At 38.7% G+C, this 20,362-nt stretch overlaps 1 pseudogene and 1 gene segment (V, D, J or C); both read right to left on the reverse strand.

The window, feature by feature from the left end:
* Window positions 1-5,527: 5,527 nt before the first annotated feature.
* Window positions 5,528-6,047, reverse strand: LOC117714740 (Ig kappa chain V-V region MOPC 21-like). The segment is given in 2 exon segments: window positions 5,528-5,802; window positions 5,987-6,047. Coding segments are annotated over 2 exon segments (336 nt in total).
* Window positions 6,048-11,662: 5,615 nt separating this feature from the next.
* LOC117714739 (Ig kappa chain V-III region MOPC 63 pseudogene) lies at window positions 11,663-12,285 on the reverse strand (annotated as a pseudogene).
* Window positions 12,286-20,362: the final 8,077 nt, after the last annotated feature.

The raw sequence follows: 20,362 nt of genomic DNA on the forward strand, positions 1-20,362 counted from the left end.
TTGATATTAGAATAGGTACTCCAGCTTGATTCTTTGGACCCTTTGCTTGGAAAATTGTTTTTCAGCAATTTACTCTGAGGTAGTGTCTGTCTTTGACACTAGATGTGTTTCCTGTATGCAGGAAAATGCTGTGTTCTGTTTACAATCCAGTTTATGACTCTATTTCTTTTTATTGGGGAATTGAGTCCATTGATGTTAAAAGATATTAGGGAATACTGATTGTTGCTTCCTGTTATTTTTGTTATTAGAGACGGAGTTATGTTTGAGTGGCTATATTCTTTTGGGCTTGTTGGAAAAAGATTATTTTCTTGTTTTTGTAGGGTATAATTTTCCTCCTTGTGTTGAAGTTTTCCATCTATGATGCCTTGTAGGCCTGGATTTGTGGAAATTTGGTTTTGTCATGGAATATCGTGGTTTCTTCATCTATGGTAATTGAGAGTTTTGCTGAGTATGTTAGCCTGGGATGGCATTTGTGTTCTCTTAGGATCTGTGTGACATCTATCCAGGATCTTCTGGCTTTTACAGTCTCTGGTAAGAAGTCTGGTGTAATTCTGATAGGTCTGCCATTATATGTTACTTGACTTTTTTTCTTACTGCTTTTAGTATTATTTCTTAGTTCTGTGTATTTTGTGTCATTGTTATGCAACAGGAGAAATTTCTTTTCTGGTCCAGTCTATTTGGAGTTCTGTAGGTTTCTTGTATGTTCATGAGCATCTCTTGCTTTAGATTAAGAAAGTTTTCTTCTATAATTTTGTTGAAGATATTTACTGGCAATTAATTTGGGAATCTTTGCTCTCTTCTGTACCTATTATCCTTAAGTTTGGTCTTCTCATTGTGTCCTGGATTTCTTGGATGTTTTGAGTTAGGAGCTTTTTGCATTTTGCATTTTTTGACTGCTGTGTCAATGTTTTCTATGGTATTTTCTACACCTGAGATTCTCTTTTCTATCTATTTTATTCTTTTTGTAATCCTTGCATTTATGACTTTTGATATCTTTCCAAGGTTTTCTAACTTGAGGTTGTGCTTTATTTATTTATTTATTTATTTATTTATTTATGATTCAATCCCATTTATTCTTCAGTCTCTCTTCTTCTCTCCAAATCCCTAGTTCCTAGTACCAAGTCTCAGGTCCTGGACTTTGGCACCAAGTCTCAAGTCCTAATTCTAGTTCTAAGTTGCCGGTCTCTTTCCCAGTTCCAAGTTACCTGCCTCAAGTCTCAAGTCTCAAGTACTCTTCCAAGTACAAGTGACTAATCCCTAGGTCTCAAGTACTAGTGTCTTTCTTCTGTCTGCCTCTTGCCTTTTATGTCTCACTTCTAAGTCACGCTTTTAAGTCACGACCTTAAATCATGCCTTTAAGTCTTGTCTCTAAATCTGACCTCTAATTCATGCCCGTAAGTCAAACACCTTTAAGACTCACACACCCAAGGGAAGATCCTGAGTATCTAAAACAAGATGTTATCAGAGTGTGCTCAGCTGTTGTAGGCTATTGTAAACAAGTCTCTTGTCAGGATATATGGCTCAAGATGGCTACAAGGATGATAGCCACCTTCTGTCGGCTCCCCACAGGTCCCCTCTTTTAAAATTTTTTTCAAAAGGGAAGGCTGGGCAAACTTACAGAAACTGTGCCTGCCTTAGGTAGGAACAAAGGACCCCAGCCTCCCTTACCTGTCTTTGGATACTCATCAGCCATTAGTTGAGCTCCTGTCTTAGGATGGTGAGGCCTCCCTTTTTAGGGGCAAGGGTCTTGAAGTATTCTCATTGACTATCCGGCTTAGCATGTAAGTTAGGGGTTAATCTTTGTTAGTCTTGATGACAGAGGTTTTAGAATCCCCTACTTTCAGCCTGTAATAATGGACCTGTATGAGTTTCATTTGAATAGCATCTATCTGTTGTCATACAAAAGCCATCAGTTTGTTGAACAACATGGGTCAGAGACAAGAGATTAACAATGACTGAATAGTCAGTATAATAGCAACACTCTTTTTTAGGACAACACATAACTCCCTCTATCAGGAGTAAAAAGTATAAGCCTCTTCTATTCTGTTTACAAATGTGTTATAGCAGAATCTAAATCTATAGAAATACAGAACTGATCATAGCTTTGATCTTAACAAAACAAGTAAGAAAATCCTTGTTCCTGCTTCAGTCAATCTCATACCCCCAAAAAACAACTATAGTAACTGGGGTAGTGGGTTTTCTCCTGGGTCTAAACAATGTTCCCCACTAAATCATAAGTTGGGGAACCAAGAGTCCAGTAGAGCCACTCTGGAGGTACGAGCGGTGCTGTCTCCTTCCACATTGAGGACTTCTCAAGTCAGGTTTGCTGGTTGATCTGTTCCAGTTTGAAGGTAATTGAGATGCATCTTCATGTTTACTGCAAAGAAAAAGTACACTTCTCAGGGGGTTTCTCCTCCCTGGATTTGTTATTGCTGTCTATTTGTTTAATCAGTCTCTCTGGCAGCCAGCAAACAGCATCTGCAGTTTGAGAATATATGCACACAAAACCTCTTCCCCAGATAAGCACTGGATCTGGCCCATTCCAGGTTCCAGTTAATGGGTCTTTCCAGAGGACTGTTGCAAAATTCTTTTTGGTATCATGATGCCAGAATCTATCTGCAGCAGATTTTCCTTCAGAATCCAAAGTTTAAAAAATTAAAATAAAGAGCATGTGATGAAGGATATTTCTGGGGGATCCCTTGGTAGGATACTATTCCCCCTTTTTAATTTTTTCAAATTGACATTTAATGGTTCGATATGCACTTTCTACCATACCTTGGCCCTGTGGATTATATGGAATGCCCATTTTATGTAGTATTTCCAATTTCTCACAGAATTGGTGGAAACTGGAGCTTGTATAACCTGGGCTATTGTAAGTCTTTATCTGTTTAGGCACACCCAATACAGCAATTGAAGCAAGCATATAAGTGATCACATGCTTGCTTGTTTCTCCAAATTGTAATGTCACATAAATGAAACCACTGTATGTATCTACACACACATGTAAACATTTTTGATTGCCAAATTCATTATAATGAGTAATATCCATTACCATGGACCTCAACAGGATAAGCAATCCTTTCTTCATTTTTTCCTTTCTCTGGGGAAAATCCAGAGTTTACCATTTGAGCTGTGATTCCTTCATTAGGGCTGCACATAATCAATCCCAACTGGGATAACAGATCTCAGCCCCAGAGATTAATGGGAAGGTCTGGGATGACATAGGGTTGTATATTTCCTGTATTGCCTTCTTTATCTTTCCATGTCAGCACCTTAGAGCTTTGTTGTGGATTTTGACTTTCGCCAATATCTATTAGATTGCTTAAGGTTGGGGTCAGAGGCCAGGTGGCAGGCCAATCGATTTGTTTTATGATAGTCACATCAGCTCCTGTGTCAACCAAGTCTTGGAATGCCTTTCCATCCAGTCAGAGTGTCATCATATGTTTTTGTTTAACTATTGGCTGTACCTAATATGCATCAGAACAACCAAAGCCTTGATCCCCTCTCTCAAGACTCTTACATCTGTGATAAGTAGGGAACAATGGTAGTAACAATATTTGAGCTATCCTCATTCCTTTTGGAATGGAGACTTCATTCTGAATTGCCTGTGCTGTTACCTTAATCTAACCCTGATAATCATTGTCTATAACTCCAGGAAAAAATTGTAGTCCCTGTATAGTAGTACTGCTTCTTCCCACTATCAGGCCAAACACATTTGGATAGAGTGGTCCAAACACTCCAGTGGGTAAGGCCTGAGGTCCTATTTCTGGAGTTAATACTATGTGGGTGGCAGAACTGAGGTCTAGTCCTGTGCTTCCTGGTATTGCTCGACTAAGTTCTGAAAGGGATTGTTGTTTGCTGGTGTTTCTTCTATTTCCATTTTTAGATCATTGGTGATTCTGTTCAATTCCTTCACCTGTTTGTTTGTGTTTTCCTATAATTCTTTAAGGATTTTTTTGTGTTTCCTCTGTAAAGACCTCTACCTATTTACCTGTGTTCTCTTGTATTTCTTTTAGGAAGTTATTTAAAGTCCTCTATCATCATGAGATGTGACTTTAAAACACATTCTTGCTTTTCTGGTGTGGTGCCATATCCAGGGCTTGTTGTGGTTTGAAAACTGGGTTCTGATGATGACAAGTAGCCTGGGTTTTTGTTGCTTATGTTCTTGCCCTTGCCTCTCACCATATGGATATCTCTGGTGTTAGCTGGTCTTTCTGTCTCTGATTGTGGCTTGTCCCTCCTGCAAGCCTATGTGTCAGTACTCCTGGGAGACCAGTTCTCTCTGGAAGGAATATAGATATGGAGAGCTGTAGCACTGGGTCATCTCCCAGGTGCAGATGGAAACCTGAAAGTGCATGTCCCTGACAGTTTCTTGGTTCCCGTATCCTAATGATTCTTGGCTAGTCCCTCTTGGGCCAGGAATTTAGACTGAAGTGGTGGTGTTACCTGTGCTCACAGGGATGCCAGCACTCCTTGGAAACCAGCTCTCTCTCAGAAATATTTGGGGATGGAGCACTGTTGCACAGGATCAGCTCTGTGCACCATGGCACAACTCCAGGCACAGGTAGAAACTGGAAGCCACTTCAGTGATTGTAAGACAGAAAAAAATCTTAATTCTCATGATAGCAAATTATGTTTACCACTAGTGTAGTATAATATAGAATGAGGTATTACAGACTCCCCATTTAGAAAGTAAATGAGAAGACAACAGAGACAGGTGAAATAGAATTAGGAAGCATAGATCAGATATATTGGTTAAAATGTTAAACATCATATTTTCTCTGATATTTGAAACCTAGATTTTTATAGACTCATAAAACTTTGTGTGTATGCATGTGTTTGTGTGTATGACTGTGATGGGAACATGTTTATGAATGTGAGGGGGCACTTGTCTATGTCACATGAACTTAGGGGGAAGACTAAAAGTTGGAAGGACATTAGTTGGAGTAAAAGAATGTGTCAGAACATAGAATCAAGGAGGATGAAGATTGTCAGCATGTATGATATAATTTTTATATTGCTTTATGGAAATCAACATACAAATGCAAATAAATAAACTTCTAGAAAAAGAGAACTGGAGGGAAATTGTCACAATTCAAGAGTTGGAAAGGCTTCTCATAGCTGAGAAAAGCAAAAGCCAAGCTCTCTTTTGTATCCTCCAGTAGAAATATAGGTTGCTAGGCACTTGATTTAGCCCATGGAGATTCATGTTGAAATTTTGTGTTTTATAATATTAAATGATAAATTTATCATGTTCACTCTGCAGAATTTTAGCATAAAAAATTAAAAACAAATCAAATATCCTTTTTTTCCTGTTGCCATAAACACTTTGCAATTCAAAAGATCAAAATGGCTATCTGTTCATAAATTTACAACAATACTTTTCATCACTTAGTCAAGCATAGAAGGTGCAGGCAGAAGGGGAAGTGTGTAGGTCTTTGGGTGTGTAGTGCAGTCAGCTGGTTATAATCTCAGAGGATTGTGTAGAAGGCTGAAGCACTGTGGAAGGATAGATGTAATTCTGCTGTCAGAAATAAATGGATGTGTCTTTGGCCTGCGCACTGCTGATGGTGAGAGTAAAATCTGTCCCAGATCCACTGCCTGTAAAGCAATCAGGAACCCCAGTGTACCAGTTGGATGCATAGTAGATCCGAGGTTTAGGTGACTGCCCTGGTTTCTGTTGGTACCAGGATACAGAACTACCCACATTCTGACTGTCCTGGCAGGTCAGGCTGACCATTTCTCCTACTGATGTAGACATGGATTTGGGAGACTGGGTCATCACAATGTTCCCATAAGCACCTGCAATCAGAAATAGACAGTGAATATGCATATATACACACAAAGAATTCTTGATACAATCCTTGGAATCCAAAATTACCTTTCTAACTACATTGCCTGCATACTATTGGCTTTCTGTAAGAAATAGCCATTTCTCTACAAATAAATTACTTTTAAGGTATTTTAATACTTTTAAATACCTTACCATACAACCAAAGCAGTACAAATATGAAGACCTGAGTCTGTGATTCCATCTTGATGGCCATGATGGTTTGATGCATTTCAGATCTCACTGAAAAAAGATGGTTTATAAATCATGAAGAGTTAGGCTGGCTTCTAGAAACCTATGCAAAGTAGTCATCAAATAAAGAAGTAAGTATCTGAACAAAGGGTTGTTAGAGTATCCTGGTTAAATCAACAGCCAAAAATACCATCAAAGACAGTAAGCAATCACTGGGGGAAAGGTTACAGCTCTAGATTCTCTCCTGACAGGCTTCCATTATATATATATATATATATATATATATATATATATATATATATATATATATCAGGTGAGGTTTTCAGAAATAATACCAGAACTACACTTGAATCAATCATGAGGAAACAATAAATAATGCTAGACAACAACAGAATGAAACAGAGGAAGTGGAAAATAAAAAAGGAAAAAAGAAGGGGAAAGAAAAGGAAGAGGAATAAAAGAAAGTAGAAGATGGAAAAGAGGAGAGAAAATTTGGAATTGGGGAGGGGAGGGAGAATGTGGAGAGGAGAAAATGAATGGAGAATATAAAAAGGAGTAATATTTTTAAAAATGGTGAAAAAGAAGTATGAACGTTTTGGGGGCAGAGACTCAGCTCAATAGTGGTTAAGATTATTTGTTTCACTTTTACAACACTCAGGTTTACTCATTCTAAGCATTTATATGATCCTTAGCCATCTATAATTTCAGTTAAACAAATACAATGTACACATACTTACATACAGATATATGTACATACATACATTACATACATACATGCATGCATGCATGCATAAAGTTTGAGATGTAAGCCTTGAGCTTCTGCTCCAGCTACCAAGTTTTCTACCTCATGCCTTTTTTCCATTTTCATACAGTCTAACCTTCATAGAGGCCAACAGAACCCTTTCTTTATAAGTTCATGGTATTTATCACAACAATAGAAAAGTAAGTAAAAGAAAGGAATAATCCATCAGGGGATATTATACCTGTAGGAAGATACACACAAAACATAAACAATTGTATGTATTCTATAATACCATCAGGCTGAACTGTATCTTTGGACTCCAAACCAATTGATCAGTTTGTTTTTACTGAATGCATAATAAGCATTAATTAGCATTTTGTTTACATGATTCTTAGATTCACCATTTATAAATATTAAATTTAGCTATAAATATGAGATGGATGCCTGAAAGTAAGAGTTTATTATACTTCTTTAGCATGGAGTGAGGTTTCTAGGTATCCACATTTAAAAGTATATAGGGAGAGCTCAGAGTGATATGTGACCCATGAGGAAGAGGCAGGGGTGAACCAATGGCTTAGAAACAATTACATGTACCCTTTCATTTATAAACCTTAGATTTTTAAACTCAATTATATAAATATAACCACAACTGTGGTGGGTGTGTAGCAGAGAAACTAGGAAAGGGAAGAAAACTTGTAGGGAAACAAACCATGGAACACAGAGAAAGAGAGGGTAAGGAATGTGTCTTAGTCAGGATTACTATTGTTATAATAAAATATCATGACCACAATCAATTTAAAGGATGGAACAATTAATTTTCCTTACCCATTCACGTGTAAAAGTCCACATAATAGTCCATAACTGAGTACAGTTGTAGCAAGAACTCAAACAGGGCAGAAAGTGAAAGGCAGGAGCTGACCAGAAGCCATGAGTTCTGCTTACTTGCTTCGCCCTTATAGCATTCTCAGTTCTATTTGCTATGAAACTGAGGCCCATGGCTGAGTGGTGGCTGGCCCCACCAACAATAGACTGGACCTTACCCTATCAATCAGTAAATAATAAAATGTCTTACAAGCTTGCTCAAAGCCTAGCCTTATGGAGGCATTTTAATTGAGGTTTTTCCATTCAGATAACACTGCCTTGTGCAAATTTGACATTAAAAACTAATCATGATGGGGTATAAATGTGGTTTATATATAATAATGTTAAAAAGAAATACTTTTATGAAACTAAACATGATATGTAATGTATATATGTCAATATAGTTAATTTTTTCAGCAAGGACAAAAAATAAGGAACAGAGTTGGTAGGTACTTGGCCTCTGAGTCTCTGCTGCTCCTTTAGTGTTTTCTGCCCATAGCCTAATTACATGGAAACTTTGGGATTTAAAAAGATGAATGCGCTTCACTTTCATTGTTTACTTATTCAGTGTCAACCTAACACTTGATGTACAAGTTCCTGCATAATGCAAGTATACTTTTATAAAACATAACTCATCATGATTACTCTAAGTACTTGTTCTTTTACAAAATGACTCAGACACAAATGAATTTTATACCTCAGTAATATTTATTCATAGTTAATATTAAATATTCAATAAAGAGGGCTGGTGAGATGGCTCAGCGATTAAGAGTACTGAGTGCTCTTTCAGAGGTCCTGGGTTCAATTCCCAGCAACCACATGGTGAATCACAACCTGTGAAATGCACAGGGCCTTCTAATGCTCATCATCCTGGAAGATGATAAAGTAGCCATTGCATAGAGGCCATCATAGGACTGATACTGCCTGATTTGGCAAGTCTTTCAGTGTGAGGTAAATAAGCAATATAATGAGTACAATTGTGACAATGGTCACAATGAGTTCAAGAGATTACAAAATATATTTTAGTCAATGTTGTGTTAACACACAAAGGAATATACAACTGTCATTTCTGCTCCAGATGACCTTTTATCATATTTTCCTCATTCATATCAGAAATAAACAATAATATGAATTGTAATGCATGGAACTGAAAACCAGTTCCAGAATCTATACTTCTTATGTTTTTAGCCCAAAAGGGAGAACCTATTGTTTTGATTGTTTGTTCATTTGTTTTCTTTTCTGAATGAGAATGAAATCAAACTGCTTTCTAAACTGTATTTAAACCCATCGAATGATGCTATTCTGAGTATTCATCCTACAAGCCTCTTTCTGTTGTAGATAGAGTTTAAGGCAAAGGCACCAATTATTTAACCAATTATTGGTCAAACTGCAGATAATATTTGACTGTGTAGTGGTCTTCCCTAAAGAAGATGTCTCCCATCCCATATGGCAGTGGTCATCATGGAAGAAGAGAGAGAAAGAACATAAGATACAGATGTTGTGGGGTGTGCTGTGAAAGAGGGTCTTCTGAACACAACATGGGCATTGCACCTATAAGAAAACTGCAGCTACATTCACTTGCACAAGATTTGACTCTTCACTATGTATGTGTGCTACCCTTGCTGGAAGGTCTGTGAGTAGCTAATGAGTGCCTGGAATTAGAATGTGTCATTCCCCTATATGGTATAATCATTTTTCAGAAAGTAATCAATACTCATGAAGCAATCATAATTAAACTCACCATATACAACTGGAACACAATTACCATTTGGTAATTTACAAAAATGTTGTGCATAAAGAACATTCAGTTTTCTGATCCAAAGATTTCTTACCATGGAGTCACACTGTCCCTGAGGCATTTAGCCAAACCTCAAATTGGATCTTCTTTTTAAAAGGTTCTCCACTTATAATGAAAGAAAGTGACTTCAAAAGATGGCAGGGGGTATCTACATCAATCTTACCTAATCACAAGAGCTCTTAAAGCCTACAGTTAGGTGAAGAGAAAGATAAATCTGAAAGACATGTGACATAAACAGCCCCTGTATGTTCCTATGTTTGAATAGATGGTCCCTAGTTATTGGAGTCTCTAATGTTGTAAGACTCTCTAATACTGGCTGCAGTGAGGTGTTTACTACATGCTTTATGTTTTACCTCCTGGACTCAAGTTCCAAGAATAATGACTCTGAGACTTAAATATATTTATAAATGCTTGGGCCAAAGTTTTGCATGTTTTCTGTGGTGGTTTAATTGTGTTTGACCCATGGAAAGTGGCACTATTAGGAGGTGTGGCCTTGTCAGAATACATGAGACTTGAATGAGGTGTATCATTGTAGGACTGGGCTTCAAGAGCCTCCTCATTACTGCATGTTGTCTCTTTGCTGCCTTCAGATCAAGATCTAGATGTCTCTGCTCCTCCATTACCATGTCCTCCTGATTACTGCTATGCTTCCTACATTGATGATAATAAACTAAACCTCTAAAACTGTAACACCATCACAATTAAATATTTTCCTTTATGGAAATTGCCTTTGTCATGGTTTCTATCACAGCAATGGAAACCCCAGCTAAGACAGAAATTGGTAGTAGGAGTGGGTTATTACTTTTATAGGCCTGACAACACTTTTGTTTGTAGGAATGTGTATTTTGGGACTTTGAAAAGCAATGGAATGTTTTAAGTGTGGCTTAGATAAATATACAAGTAGAATCATGGAAGACAGTGATGATGAGAGTGGTTTAAACTGTGAGGGCTTATCTCAAAAGGTTTCAGAGACTAAGAAATTTAGAATTTTGCCTGGAGATACTTCTTGTGATATTTTGTTGAAGAATATGGCAGGTCACTGTTAACAATTTTTCTCAAGAGGTATTCCACAATCCTTTCATCTCTAACATCTTGGGGTCTCCACAGCAACTTCAACTTTACAGCTTCTTGTTACAGCCTGTGGGGTCCAAAAATGATATTCTGGGCTCTTCCGAAGAATGTGGTCCACTTCTCCAGCTATGTGCTCTGTAACACTCGAGGATCAAGTTCACTTCACTCTCCACTGCTGTTGTGATTCCTAGTTATCATCTCATGGTACTGTCATCACCAATATGCAGAAGTCTTCTGATGCACCTAAGCTTCACCGATAGCCTTATAGGCTTTCTGCATGGTGTTAAGCCACAGCTTCTTCTTCTTTGCAATCCTGGACCATCAACAGCAATTGAGGCTGCACTTTCACCAATGTGGTAGATTATATGCCTATATATGACAGACTATGACATATAATCTTAACTATGCAAAATTCATTTTAGTTTTAATGGTAGATAACAAACCTTCCATTAAGTCTACTATAATCTTAGAGCAAAGTGGTTATTCATTCTACAAAGGTACATAATTGAGAAATGGTAGATAAGGGAACCTACTGCTTTCTGCTGTTATAGAAGACCCTTGGTTGCTTCTAGCATCCATATCAACTAGCTCAAATTTTATTGCAACTCCACTTCCATGGGATCTAATTCCTAATTGTGATTGTTATGGGAACTCACTCATGCACATACCCACATTCCCAAACACAATTTAAAATGAAAATAAATCTAGAAATTTAGGAACACACACATACACACACACACACACACACACGGTAATAATGTCTTTGTTAAGTTTTTCAGTAATGTAGTTTGTATTCATTATCCTTTTAAAGTCAAAAAATTTTTGAAAGAAAAATCAAAGGTAGATACTGAGGGTACAGGGAATAGGCAGAGATGTGATCATGGAGATAGAGGAGAAAAAGTGGAAATATCAGAAGATAAATATATGTTAATGAAAATTTAAGTGAGAATAATTAAGAAGCAATAATAAAGGTCTAAATTTTGTTGGTATAAGATTAAATCATAAAGCATATAGGATAGAATACACATGCATATCTGTTTATAAAAGCTTGTTTCATTATTTGAGAATCTTTTCCAAATAAGCTTAGGGCTCTTTGTTGAGAAGTCAAAGAGTAAAAGAGAAAGGAGAGACTGAGCCTCAGTGAGCTGCAACCCCAGGAGGTTTTTGTTCAGCCCTGGAGCACTGTGGGAAGAACCTCATAACTTTGATGACAGTAATAGGTTGCAACATCATCAGCCTCCACAGGATTGATGGTGAGAGTAAAGTCTGTCCCAGAACCACTACCACTGAACCTGGCAGGAATGCCAGATTCTCGGTTGGATGCATCATAGATGAGGAGTTTAGGTGGCTGTCCTGGTTTCTGTTGGTACCAGTGCATTAAACTAGTACCAAAAAAATCATTATGGACACTCTGGCTGGCCTTGCAGGTGATGGTGGCCTGTTGTCCTAGTGACATGGCCAACAAAGCTGGAGACTGGGTCAGCACAATGTCCCCAGCAGAACCTGGAATGACAAACACTCAGAAAATTGTTATATATGTATGGAAACCTTCCCAGCAGAGGAAGTTTTCATTTGAAATTTTTAAAAATAATTGTGAATATGACTCTGAGAAACAAGAAAATCAAAGTAAATGGGAAAACTTAAAATCAATTACAAATACCATAATTTTAATCATCAAGAGCCCAGAGACTCAAAATAAGATGACCATAGAGGTTGGTCCCAAAACTTTTCTATATCCTTACCTGGAACCCAGAGCAGCAGCACCCATAGCAGGAGTGTGTCTGTCTCCATTTCTGAGAGCTGAAAAAGAGGATGCTTCTTAGGCTCCTGGCAGCTGCTATTTAAGGAGCCTGGTCTGTTATAAAATGTTTGAATATGCAAAGCAGCTCAGCAAAGTATGTATTGCTGTTCTAAGGGCACCTGCTCCTGTTCCACTCACAGTGAGTTGGTGTCAGCAGTAAATTTACTAGATAATCATATGTATCTTAAAGGAGCCTGCAAGCCTATTTTATAAAATCTTTTCCCTGTAATTTTTTCTGTGGTATTATGTGGGGGAGTGCAAAAATAAATATACTATGTAAAGAGCATAACAGATTTCAAGACAAACTTGATCACTCAAAATTATACACATCCAAAGATAATGTTTTCTAAGAGGTAATAAAACTAAAGTCTCTATGAAGAGAAGTAATATAATTAATTCCTAGAAGTCATTGTGTTATTAATTCTCTATAGTGGGGGGGGTCTATATGTGTTCCTATTCAGTTGGGAGGACATCTTCTCTTGCCATGACCTGTGAGTTGGTATTATATGACAACCTTGGGTTTGGCTCTTGCCTTTGACCTTATCTGAGACAGGGTTCACAATTCTCATGAAAGGTGGCCTGACCCCGTATCTTCTAGTGATTCTTTTGTATCTGTCTTTCATCTGCCATAGCATCACTCCAAGTATAGTCACATGTTGCTGCTGCATCTCACTTTGTGTAAGATCTTGGGGTTAAATGTGCCTAGGAATTTTTGGATTAAACTTTTTTTGTTTCTTGATTATGGTGGTTATTATAGGGTTTTTGTTAGGGTTCTTATATTTATTTTATTTCTTTAATTTTTATTGACTCTTTGTGAGTTTTATGTCAGGCACCCAAGTCCTGCTCATCTCCCATATGTAGGCTTATGTTTTTCAAAACCTACTTTAATAAGAGTTATTAAACATTTCTATTTCCCTTACAGACTGCCGAATATAGGAGAGGAAAATTGATAATAGGACAAGGGACATGTGGACCTGCTTAGATTCCGTTCCTTGGGCAGTTCTAATCTTTATAGTCCACAGTCCAGTCCTCTAGCAAAACAGCAAACAGGAATCCACAGCAGCAGGTCTATCCAGAAGAAACCATGAGGCTCTGATAATCATTAACCAAAGCATCTATAAGCAGTTGGAACACCATCCAAAGTTCTTTGGTGCACATCTCTCTACTAAGCATGACAAGTGAAGACTAGTATCAGTGAAGCCAAATAAAGACCAGCAGGCACACCAATGCCAGAGCAGTGTCTACAGTCTGCTATGTTATACTGTTACTAAACATCACATGTCCTCTCAAGCATCTGGTCCAGCAAAAACATCACATGTCCTTTCCCCAGCTTGCAGAAAAACATCACATAACACAAATATGTCTACAACAAAACCAGACATTTTCACCCCACCTGTCTCTTTATAAATTACCTTTGCTCTTGCAATTCCCCCAAAATAAAATATACCAAGAAGCAAACAACAACAAAGCTTAGAAAGTATTTCATCATAGTAGCTGTAATATGTCACAGTGTGTCTCAGAGTATATCTCTGTCCACATACCTTGACTTGCAAATCTTTATAGCAGTAAGTTATTGTTCTGGTTCAAGATCTTCAGAGTCTGTGACACCATCAGTACTCACTTTTCTTCAGGACCCCTCTTGATTATGTGTTGTTGTCCTGGGTCACAGAGATCCTACATCTTTGGATCATCAAGAATGGTCTTTTTGCAAATCTCAAAGATTTGCAGATAATATAGACTTGGAGGTGAACAAATTCAGAGCCCTGGATCTGGTCCTGGGTGGTAGCTGAGTTAATTAGCTTGCCAGCTCTCCTTTATCAGGACCACAGTGGTTATAAGTCAGCAGTGCTCTAAGCTAGACCAAACAGTACCACCATTTGCATGAGACAGAGTTAAATTTTTGGCTTTCATGGCATCTGGACAAGAAGCCTTGTGCCCTCACATGCCTCCAGAGCCAACTCAACTGTGTTACCCTACTAGGATTTGGGCCCACTCTTCCAAGTACTGCAGCCTGTGATGAGCTAGGGCATCTCTCCTGTTTTCCGACACTCAGGAATAATGCACCTGTTGCTTTTCCATCAGGATCAGCTCCACTCTATGTAAGGTGCAGGGTACACTATCTCAAGTGCTACAGTCAGTGAGGTGGCAGGACTAGGTCTCCTACTCTCATGACCCTATGGTCATTTGTCCCAGCCACTGCAGTTAGAAGGGGGATCTTATCATAACTAATGGTCAGCTCACAATGGATGAGTGGCTACTCTCCCACACTCTTCTCCCAGGGCCTGCTTACCTATGCCTCCTCCACTAAGATCAGATCCACTCTTCTGCCCAGATGAGGTATAGGTCCTGCTCTCGAAAGTGCTATGCCAGGCAAGGGACAGGGCCAACTCATCAGGTCTCATAAACTCAAGGCCAGTTCCTTCAACTGTCAGAAGTGGCAAGACCATCATCTCAGACCTATGCTATCTCACACCAGAAATATGGCAGGGCCAGCTCTACACTGCTCTCACACTCTGTGTTGGCTCCCCTCCAACATTGCCCCTACTACCAAAGCCATGCATACTACACTGTCCAAGCAAAATACAAGGCTAACTCATCTGCTTTCATAATCCCAGGATCACCCAGGCGGCAGTGGCGCATGCCTTTAATCCCAGTACTTGGGAGGCAGAGGCAGGCAGATTTGTGAGTTCGAGGACAGCCTGGTCTACAGAGTGGGTTCCAGGACAGCCAGGGCTATACAGAGAAACCCTGTCTCAAAAAACCAAAAAAAAAAAATCATAATCCCAGGATCAACTGTCCTGACAGCTTCAGATTGCAAGGGGTAATTGGGCAGAGGAAACACCCTCCCACCCCTCAGAAGTCTAGGCCACCTTATAGCAGAGGAGAGATTTTCATCAGGTATAATATTCACTTCTTCTAGCATGTGTTCAGAGTCTGAGATTCTCTCTTCCATCTCCTGTATTCTGTTGGTAAGCCTTACCACTGAGTTTTTTAATTGTAAAATTTTCATTTCCAATTTTAATCTCAGTTTGAGAAATTTTCTTTTTAATAATTCTATTTCTACTTTCATGTCTTGAACTGTTCTCTTTATATCATTCCAAAATTTGTGTTTTCATAGATTTCATTAATAGACCTGTCCACTTTTGCTTTAAGGATTTGACTATATTCATAATAGAGAATACATAGGAGTTGCTGCAGATGTGGCATTTTTAGCCTTGGATTGAATGTGTTTCAGTATATTGGAGATTGACAGGAGTGGAAATGGGCTCAAAGGTGTGGTCAGAGGGGCTTCAAGTGGTGCATAGAAATGAGGAAATATGGGTCTCCCCTGGAGTTTGAACAGGCCCCTGCAAGATGTCTGCTACAGCACTGGGGATGAAGGTAAGGAATAAGAATTAGAGAACAGAAAGGAGAGTGAGAATGTCCTACCTGATTCAGAGTCCAGGAGAGGTAACATGGAGTCCAACAAGAAAAACTGTGGGGTGCCTCTGGAATTGTGGCAGAAAGGATAATCTGCTTCAGGGCTGGGCATGAGACTGGGTAATTGAATATGCAGGAAAGGAAGGGAAGTGTATATTACCTATATAATTTCCAGGCTCTAGAGGCCAGCTGGTTTTCAGACAGAAAGTACCCCAGGGTTTGGTGGATAGAGTGTTGATAATTGGCTGAAGATAAATGGGGGCCCCTGGGAATGAGACCAGAAATGAAAGATAGGTCCCAAAACCTTTTCTGCTACAGGGAGAAGATGAGACCTAGGGTTAAAAATTGAAGGCTTGAAAGAGGAATAAAGATTGCTTAGATGATTCCCAAGCTGACATGGTCAGCCAGGTTCCAGGCAGAGATACAAAATAGTCTCTTACATTCTAATAGACTGAACTTTTGTTGGCCCTCATATTTAGAGTTGATAATACATATTGAGGTCACTTAACACTTATGACTGATATCCTGCTAATACTTAGCCTATTTTATTAGCCTGCCTTTAAGCAAATAATGTAATAATAAACCTTAACTGCTCTCACTTTTCCATGTAATCAACTTTTACAACCTGTGCTACTACATGGTTTCAACAAGAATTTATACTTTTTCAATGCCCATGACACAGAGTAAGGCATGTATGTTCTACTTAATCATTTTCAGAAGGCAAAAAATTGAGGTTTAAAGCAATGCTATAAAACAAACACCCACCATAAATGTTATGTTATTGCTTGTGTATATTGATTGACAACAATAATGTTTGTAATACTGTTATCTGCGTCAGTTAGAGTCAGTTGGAATCTTTGACTTAATCCATTGTAAAATTCTGTTAAAATTTCTGTAAATAATCCCTAATTCTTCCTCCCATATTCACATGAGGATTTTTGTGCTGTTCGGTAAATGTGCAGGAAAGAAAGACACAAGAATAGATTCACAAAACCACCTTCATGCAGGGCCAGATTCAGAATCATACAACAGATAGGGCGGAAGACAACATGCATGAAATGCAGAATTGAAATATGGACTAGTTATGGATTAATTGACACCAAGGGGAAGTGTTTTATTTCTTTCCTTAATCCAACACTGTTGTATTATTGGTGCCTCTGAGCATATTGTTAATGTGTTGAAACTAATTGAAATTTTTGTGTAGACACACAACTGTGGAAAAAGCAGTATGCCACTACTTTGTAGAATAAGGGACCTATGGACTTAACATTCTCATTCACAAGACAAAAGTTGATTTTGAACAATCCTCTCAGGTAAAAAGTGCCAATAAGAAGAAAATCCTCACTTAAACATGATTATTATTTGTCTGATGAGTCTTGATCTTTGGGGAGATTAAGATGAGCGACTGGTATGGAAGAGCAACTTTTGGGAATGCTGAGTTAGTCGCACATACAGGAAAACATCAAGCATCCCAATACAAGAGATCCAATTACTGGATCTAAAATTGTGTCTAGACTTAGCTCAAGTTGGTCTATAGAAGCATTTCTAGTGGTTAGATAAAAGGCAGCACTAATCAGAAATAGATCATTTTTCTTGTCTCTGAAAGAAGGACTAAAGGACTCTCCATTGATACACATCTGTGTTTGCATATCAAAGGCCATGCTAGCCTCCAGTCTCCCTCAATCTCTGTGGTCAAGGATCATTTTATTGAGATGTCTAGCTCCTGTTGAGACAACATGAAAGGTCAAGATGGAGATGGAAAGGCATGTAGTAAGTAAACTTCCAGGGATTGTGGCTGTTTATACTTAGACTTCTGGAATTATTTCACTTACAAAGTGAGGTCATCTGAAAATGAAAAAGATCTGAACATGATGATATATACCTGGAATCTCAACACCTAGGAGGAAAAGACACATGGTCCATGGGGACAAAAAGAGACTGGCCATTATATTTCATTGCAATTCAGCTTGGACTGTGTAGTGAGACCTTTTCTTAAATGTATAAAATTCAAGTCCAGTAGATGCAGTGAAAAATAAAACATTAGGGTGAGAATATAATTTGTATTTGAAAGTCAGAAAACGAACATTCCTAAGTATATGAGGTTCTTTTATTTTAAATGAATGGAATTTTTTTTTTCTTCAAATTTAGTAGTTCCACCTACTAAATAGCTGAGAGGAGTTAACAGACAACAATCCAGATTGTCTTACGTGGATAGATGGCTTTCAAAACATCAGAAGTTCACAGAATTGATGTTACAAACATGTCTGTATTAATGTTCATTTTGATTAGAGACCTGTCTGCTCCTCACAGCTTCCTGTATTGAATTCTAAGAAGAAATTGAGCATCTTTGGAGTTACTCCAGTTGTGGTGAGACAGCCACTAGACAAGAATTGCCTCTTTCCATCTACAGACCAATTACTGTCCAGAAAAGGACACACTTGCAGAATATTTGACTGATTATATCTGCCAAGACAGAGTAATCAGGCCTTAATAATTCTGCATCGCTAAGGTCTGTCAGATGATCCTGGGCCAGAAGGCTAAAGACCAGATGCTCCAACATTTTGTAGTAATGGGACTGTCCAGGTGTTCAGCAGTCTCTATAAATTGGCTAAGTTTTAGAAGATATGCTTTGTACTACCCATAATTTTAGTTAACTCAGTCATTCTCGATTTCTGACGGGGTTGAAAACTTATACTATCATAGCCAATCCTGGCTATTTACTTTTAGAGAAAAGATTTGAGTGGATGGTTTTCAGCTGATATTCATTCTAAAGCCAAGAAAAAAGCCAGGTTCAGAACTAAGTGTTTTAGTTAAGAGAGATGACAGAGGTTCTGGTTACTCAACAAAATGATGGACTGGGTATTAGGACTATCTTGTACCTCACTGGTACAAATTGGCACAATTATGCTCTAATTGTATTTTGAGAGAAAAGTTTTATTTTAACAGGAAAGGTTATATGTAGGAGGAGCTAAGGTGGTAGAAGTACTGAGAGGAAGAGAAGGAGTGAGGAGAGGAGGAGAAGAAGGAGAGGAGAAGCTAGGTGATGAGAGAAAGAGAGGGTGCATATGGAGGCAGATGTTCATGTGTCTCCACCAGTCATAAATAGGTGATATAGCAAAAACTCAAGTGATAGTTGATGCTGGCGAGGATGCAGAGAAAGAGGAACACTACTCCAATGTTGGTGGGATTGCAAGCTGGTACAACTACTCTGGAAATCAGTCTGGTGGTTCCTCAGATAAATGGACATAGCATTACCTGAGGATCCAGCTATATCACTCCTGGGCATATACCCAGAAGATGCTCCAACATATAACAAGGACATATGTTCCACTATGTTCATAGAAGCCTTATTTATAATAGCCAGAAGTTGGAAAGAACCCAGATATCCCTCAACAGAGAAATGAATACAAAAAATTTGGTACATTTACACAATGGAGTATTACTCAGCTATTAAAAACAATGACTTTATGAAATTCTTAGGCAAATGGGAAACAGGCAGAGCTGTAGCCTGGAAAATGAAGTGTAGAGGAGATACCGGGAACTTGCTTCTGGGCTTTCCTGGAGGGGCCAACAGGCAGGGAATTAGGGCTATGAGTCTCACCGGGCATCCCTAATGGTTGCAGGCCTCCACCATTGCTGGTGACTGTGTGGACATGAAGATGAAGCACAGCAGGGAAAGGTCGGACCTCACTGCTGCTGTCATGCTGGGGGACCCAGCAGGAAGCAGATGGGGAGAGTAATAAGGAATAGAGGGGAACCTAGCATAACTCACCTCTGACAGGCTCCACCCAGCATCTGAAAAAGACAGATTCAGGGACCAACAGCCAAACATTAGACAGAGTTCAAGGAGTCTTGTGAGTTAGAGAAAGTATAGCAGAACCCAGAGGGGATCAGGACTCCATAAGAAGACCAACAAAGCTAACTGGGCACTTGTGAGAATCCCAGAGACCAAACAGCCAACCAAACAGCATTCATGTGCTAGACCTAGCACCTTCTCAACCTTGCCCAACACATATGTAGTAGATGTATAGCTTAGTATTCATAAGTTCCCCAACTGAAGCAAAATCTCTCCCTGACATTGTTGCCTGACTGTGAACCCTGTTCCCCTAACTGGGATCCCATGTCTGGCCTCAGGGGAGAGGTTAGGCCTAGTCCTGCAGTGACTTAATGTGCAATAGTGGATTGGTTCCCAGAAAGTGGTAGGTACCTCCACTTTCTCAGAAGAGAAAGAGATGGGTATATGGGGGAAGAAACTATGTAGGTGGACTCTGGGAAAATAAAGGTCTGGAATTGGGATGTAAAATGAAGTAATTAATTAATTAATTAATTAATGAACAATAATAGCTCCCAATCCACAGTGAAGAATATACAAGATGAGCAACAATCATCATCAGTGTCTAACAAATTGTCATATACTCTTGATATTTGCTAAATTTTATATTTCACTTTGTGACAGTTGCAGTGAGTTCAGACTGTACTCTCATGTCATTTACTGCTTCTCAATTAGATTGGACACATGGAGACAGGGGTCTGACAAATCTAAATGTTCCTCTGTTAAACATAGGGCTTCTCACAATATGTAAGGGGAAGCATAGGGATTTGGAAGGTAAAAATTTACATTTTTTATGTACAATCAAAAAGCCTTAA

Source organism: Arvicanthis niloticus, chromosome 9, assembly GCF_011762505.2.
Source record: "Arvicanthis niloticus isolate mArvNil1 chromosome 9, mArvNil1.pat.X, whole genome shotgun sequence".
NCBI lineage: Eukaryota > Metazoa > Chordata > Mammalia > Rodentia > Muridae > Arvicanthis > Arvicanthis niloticus.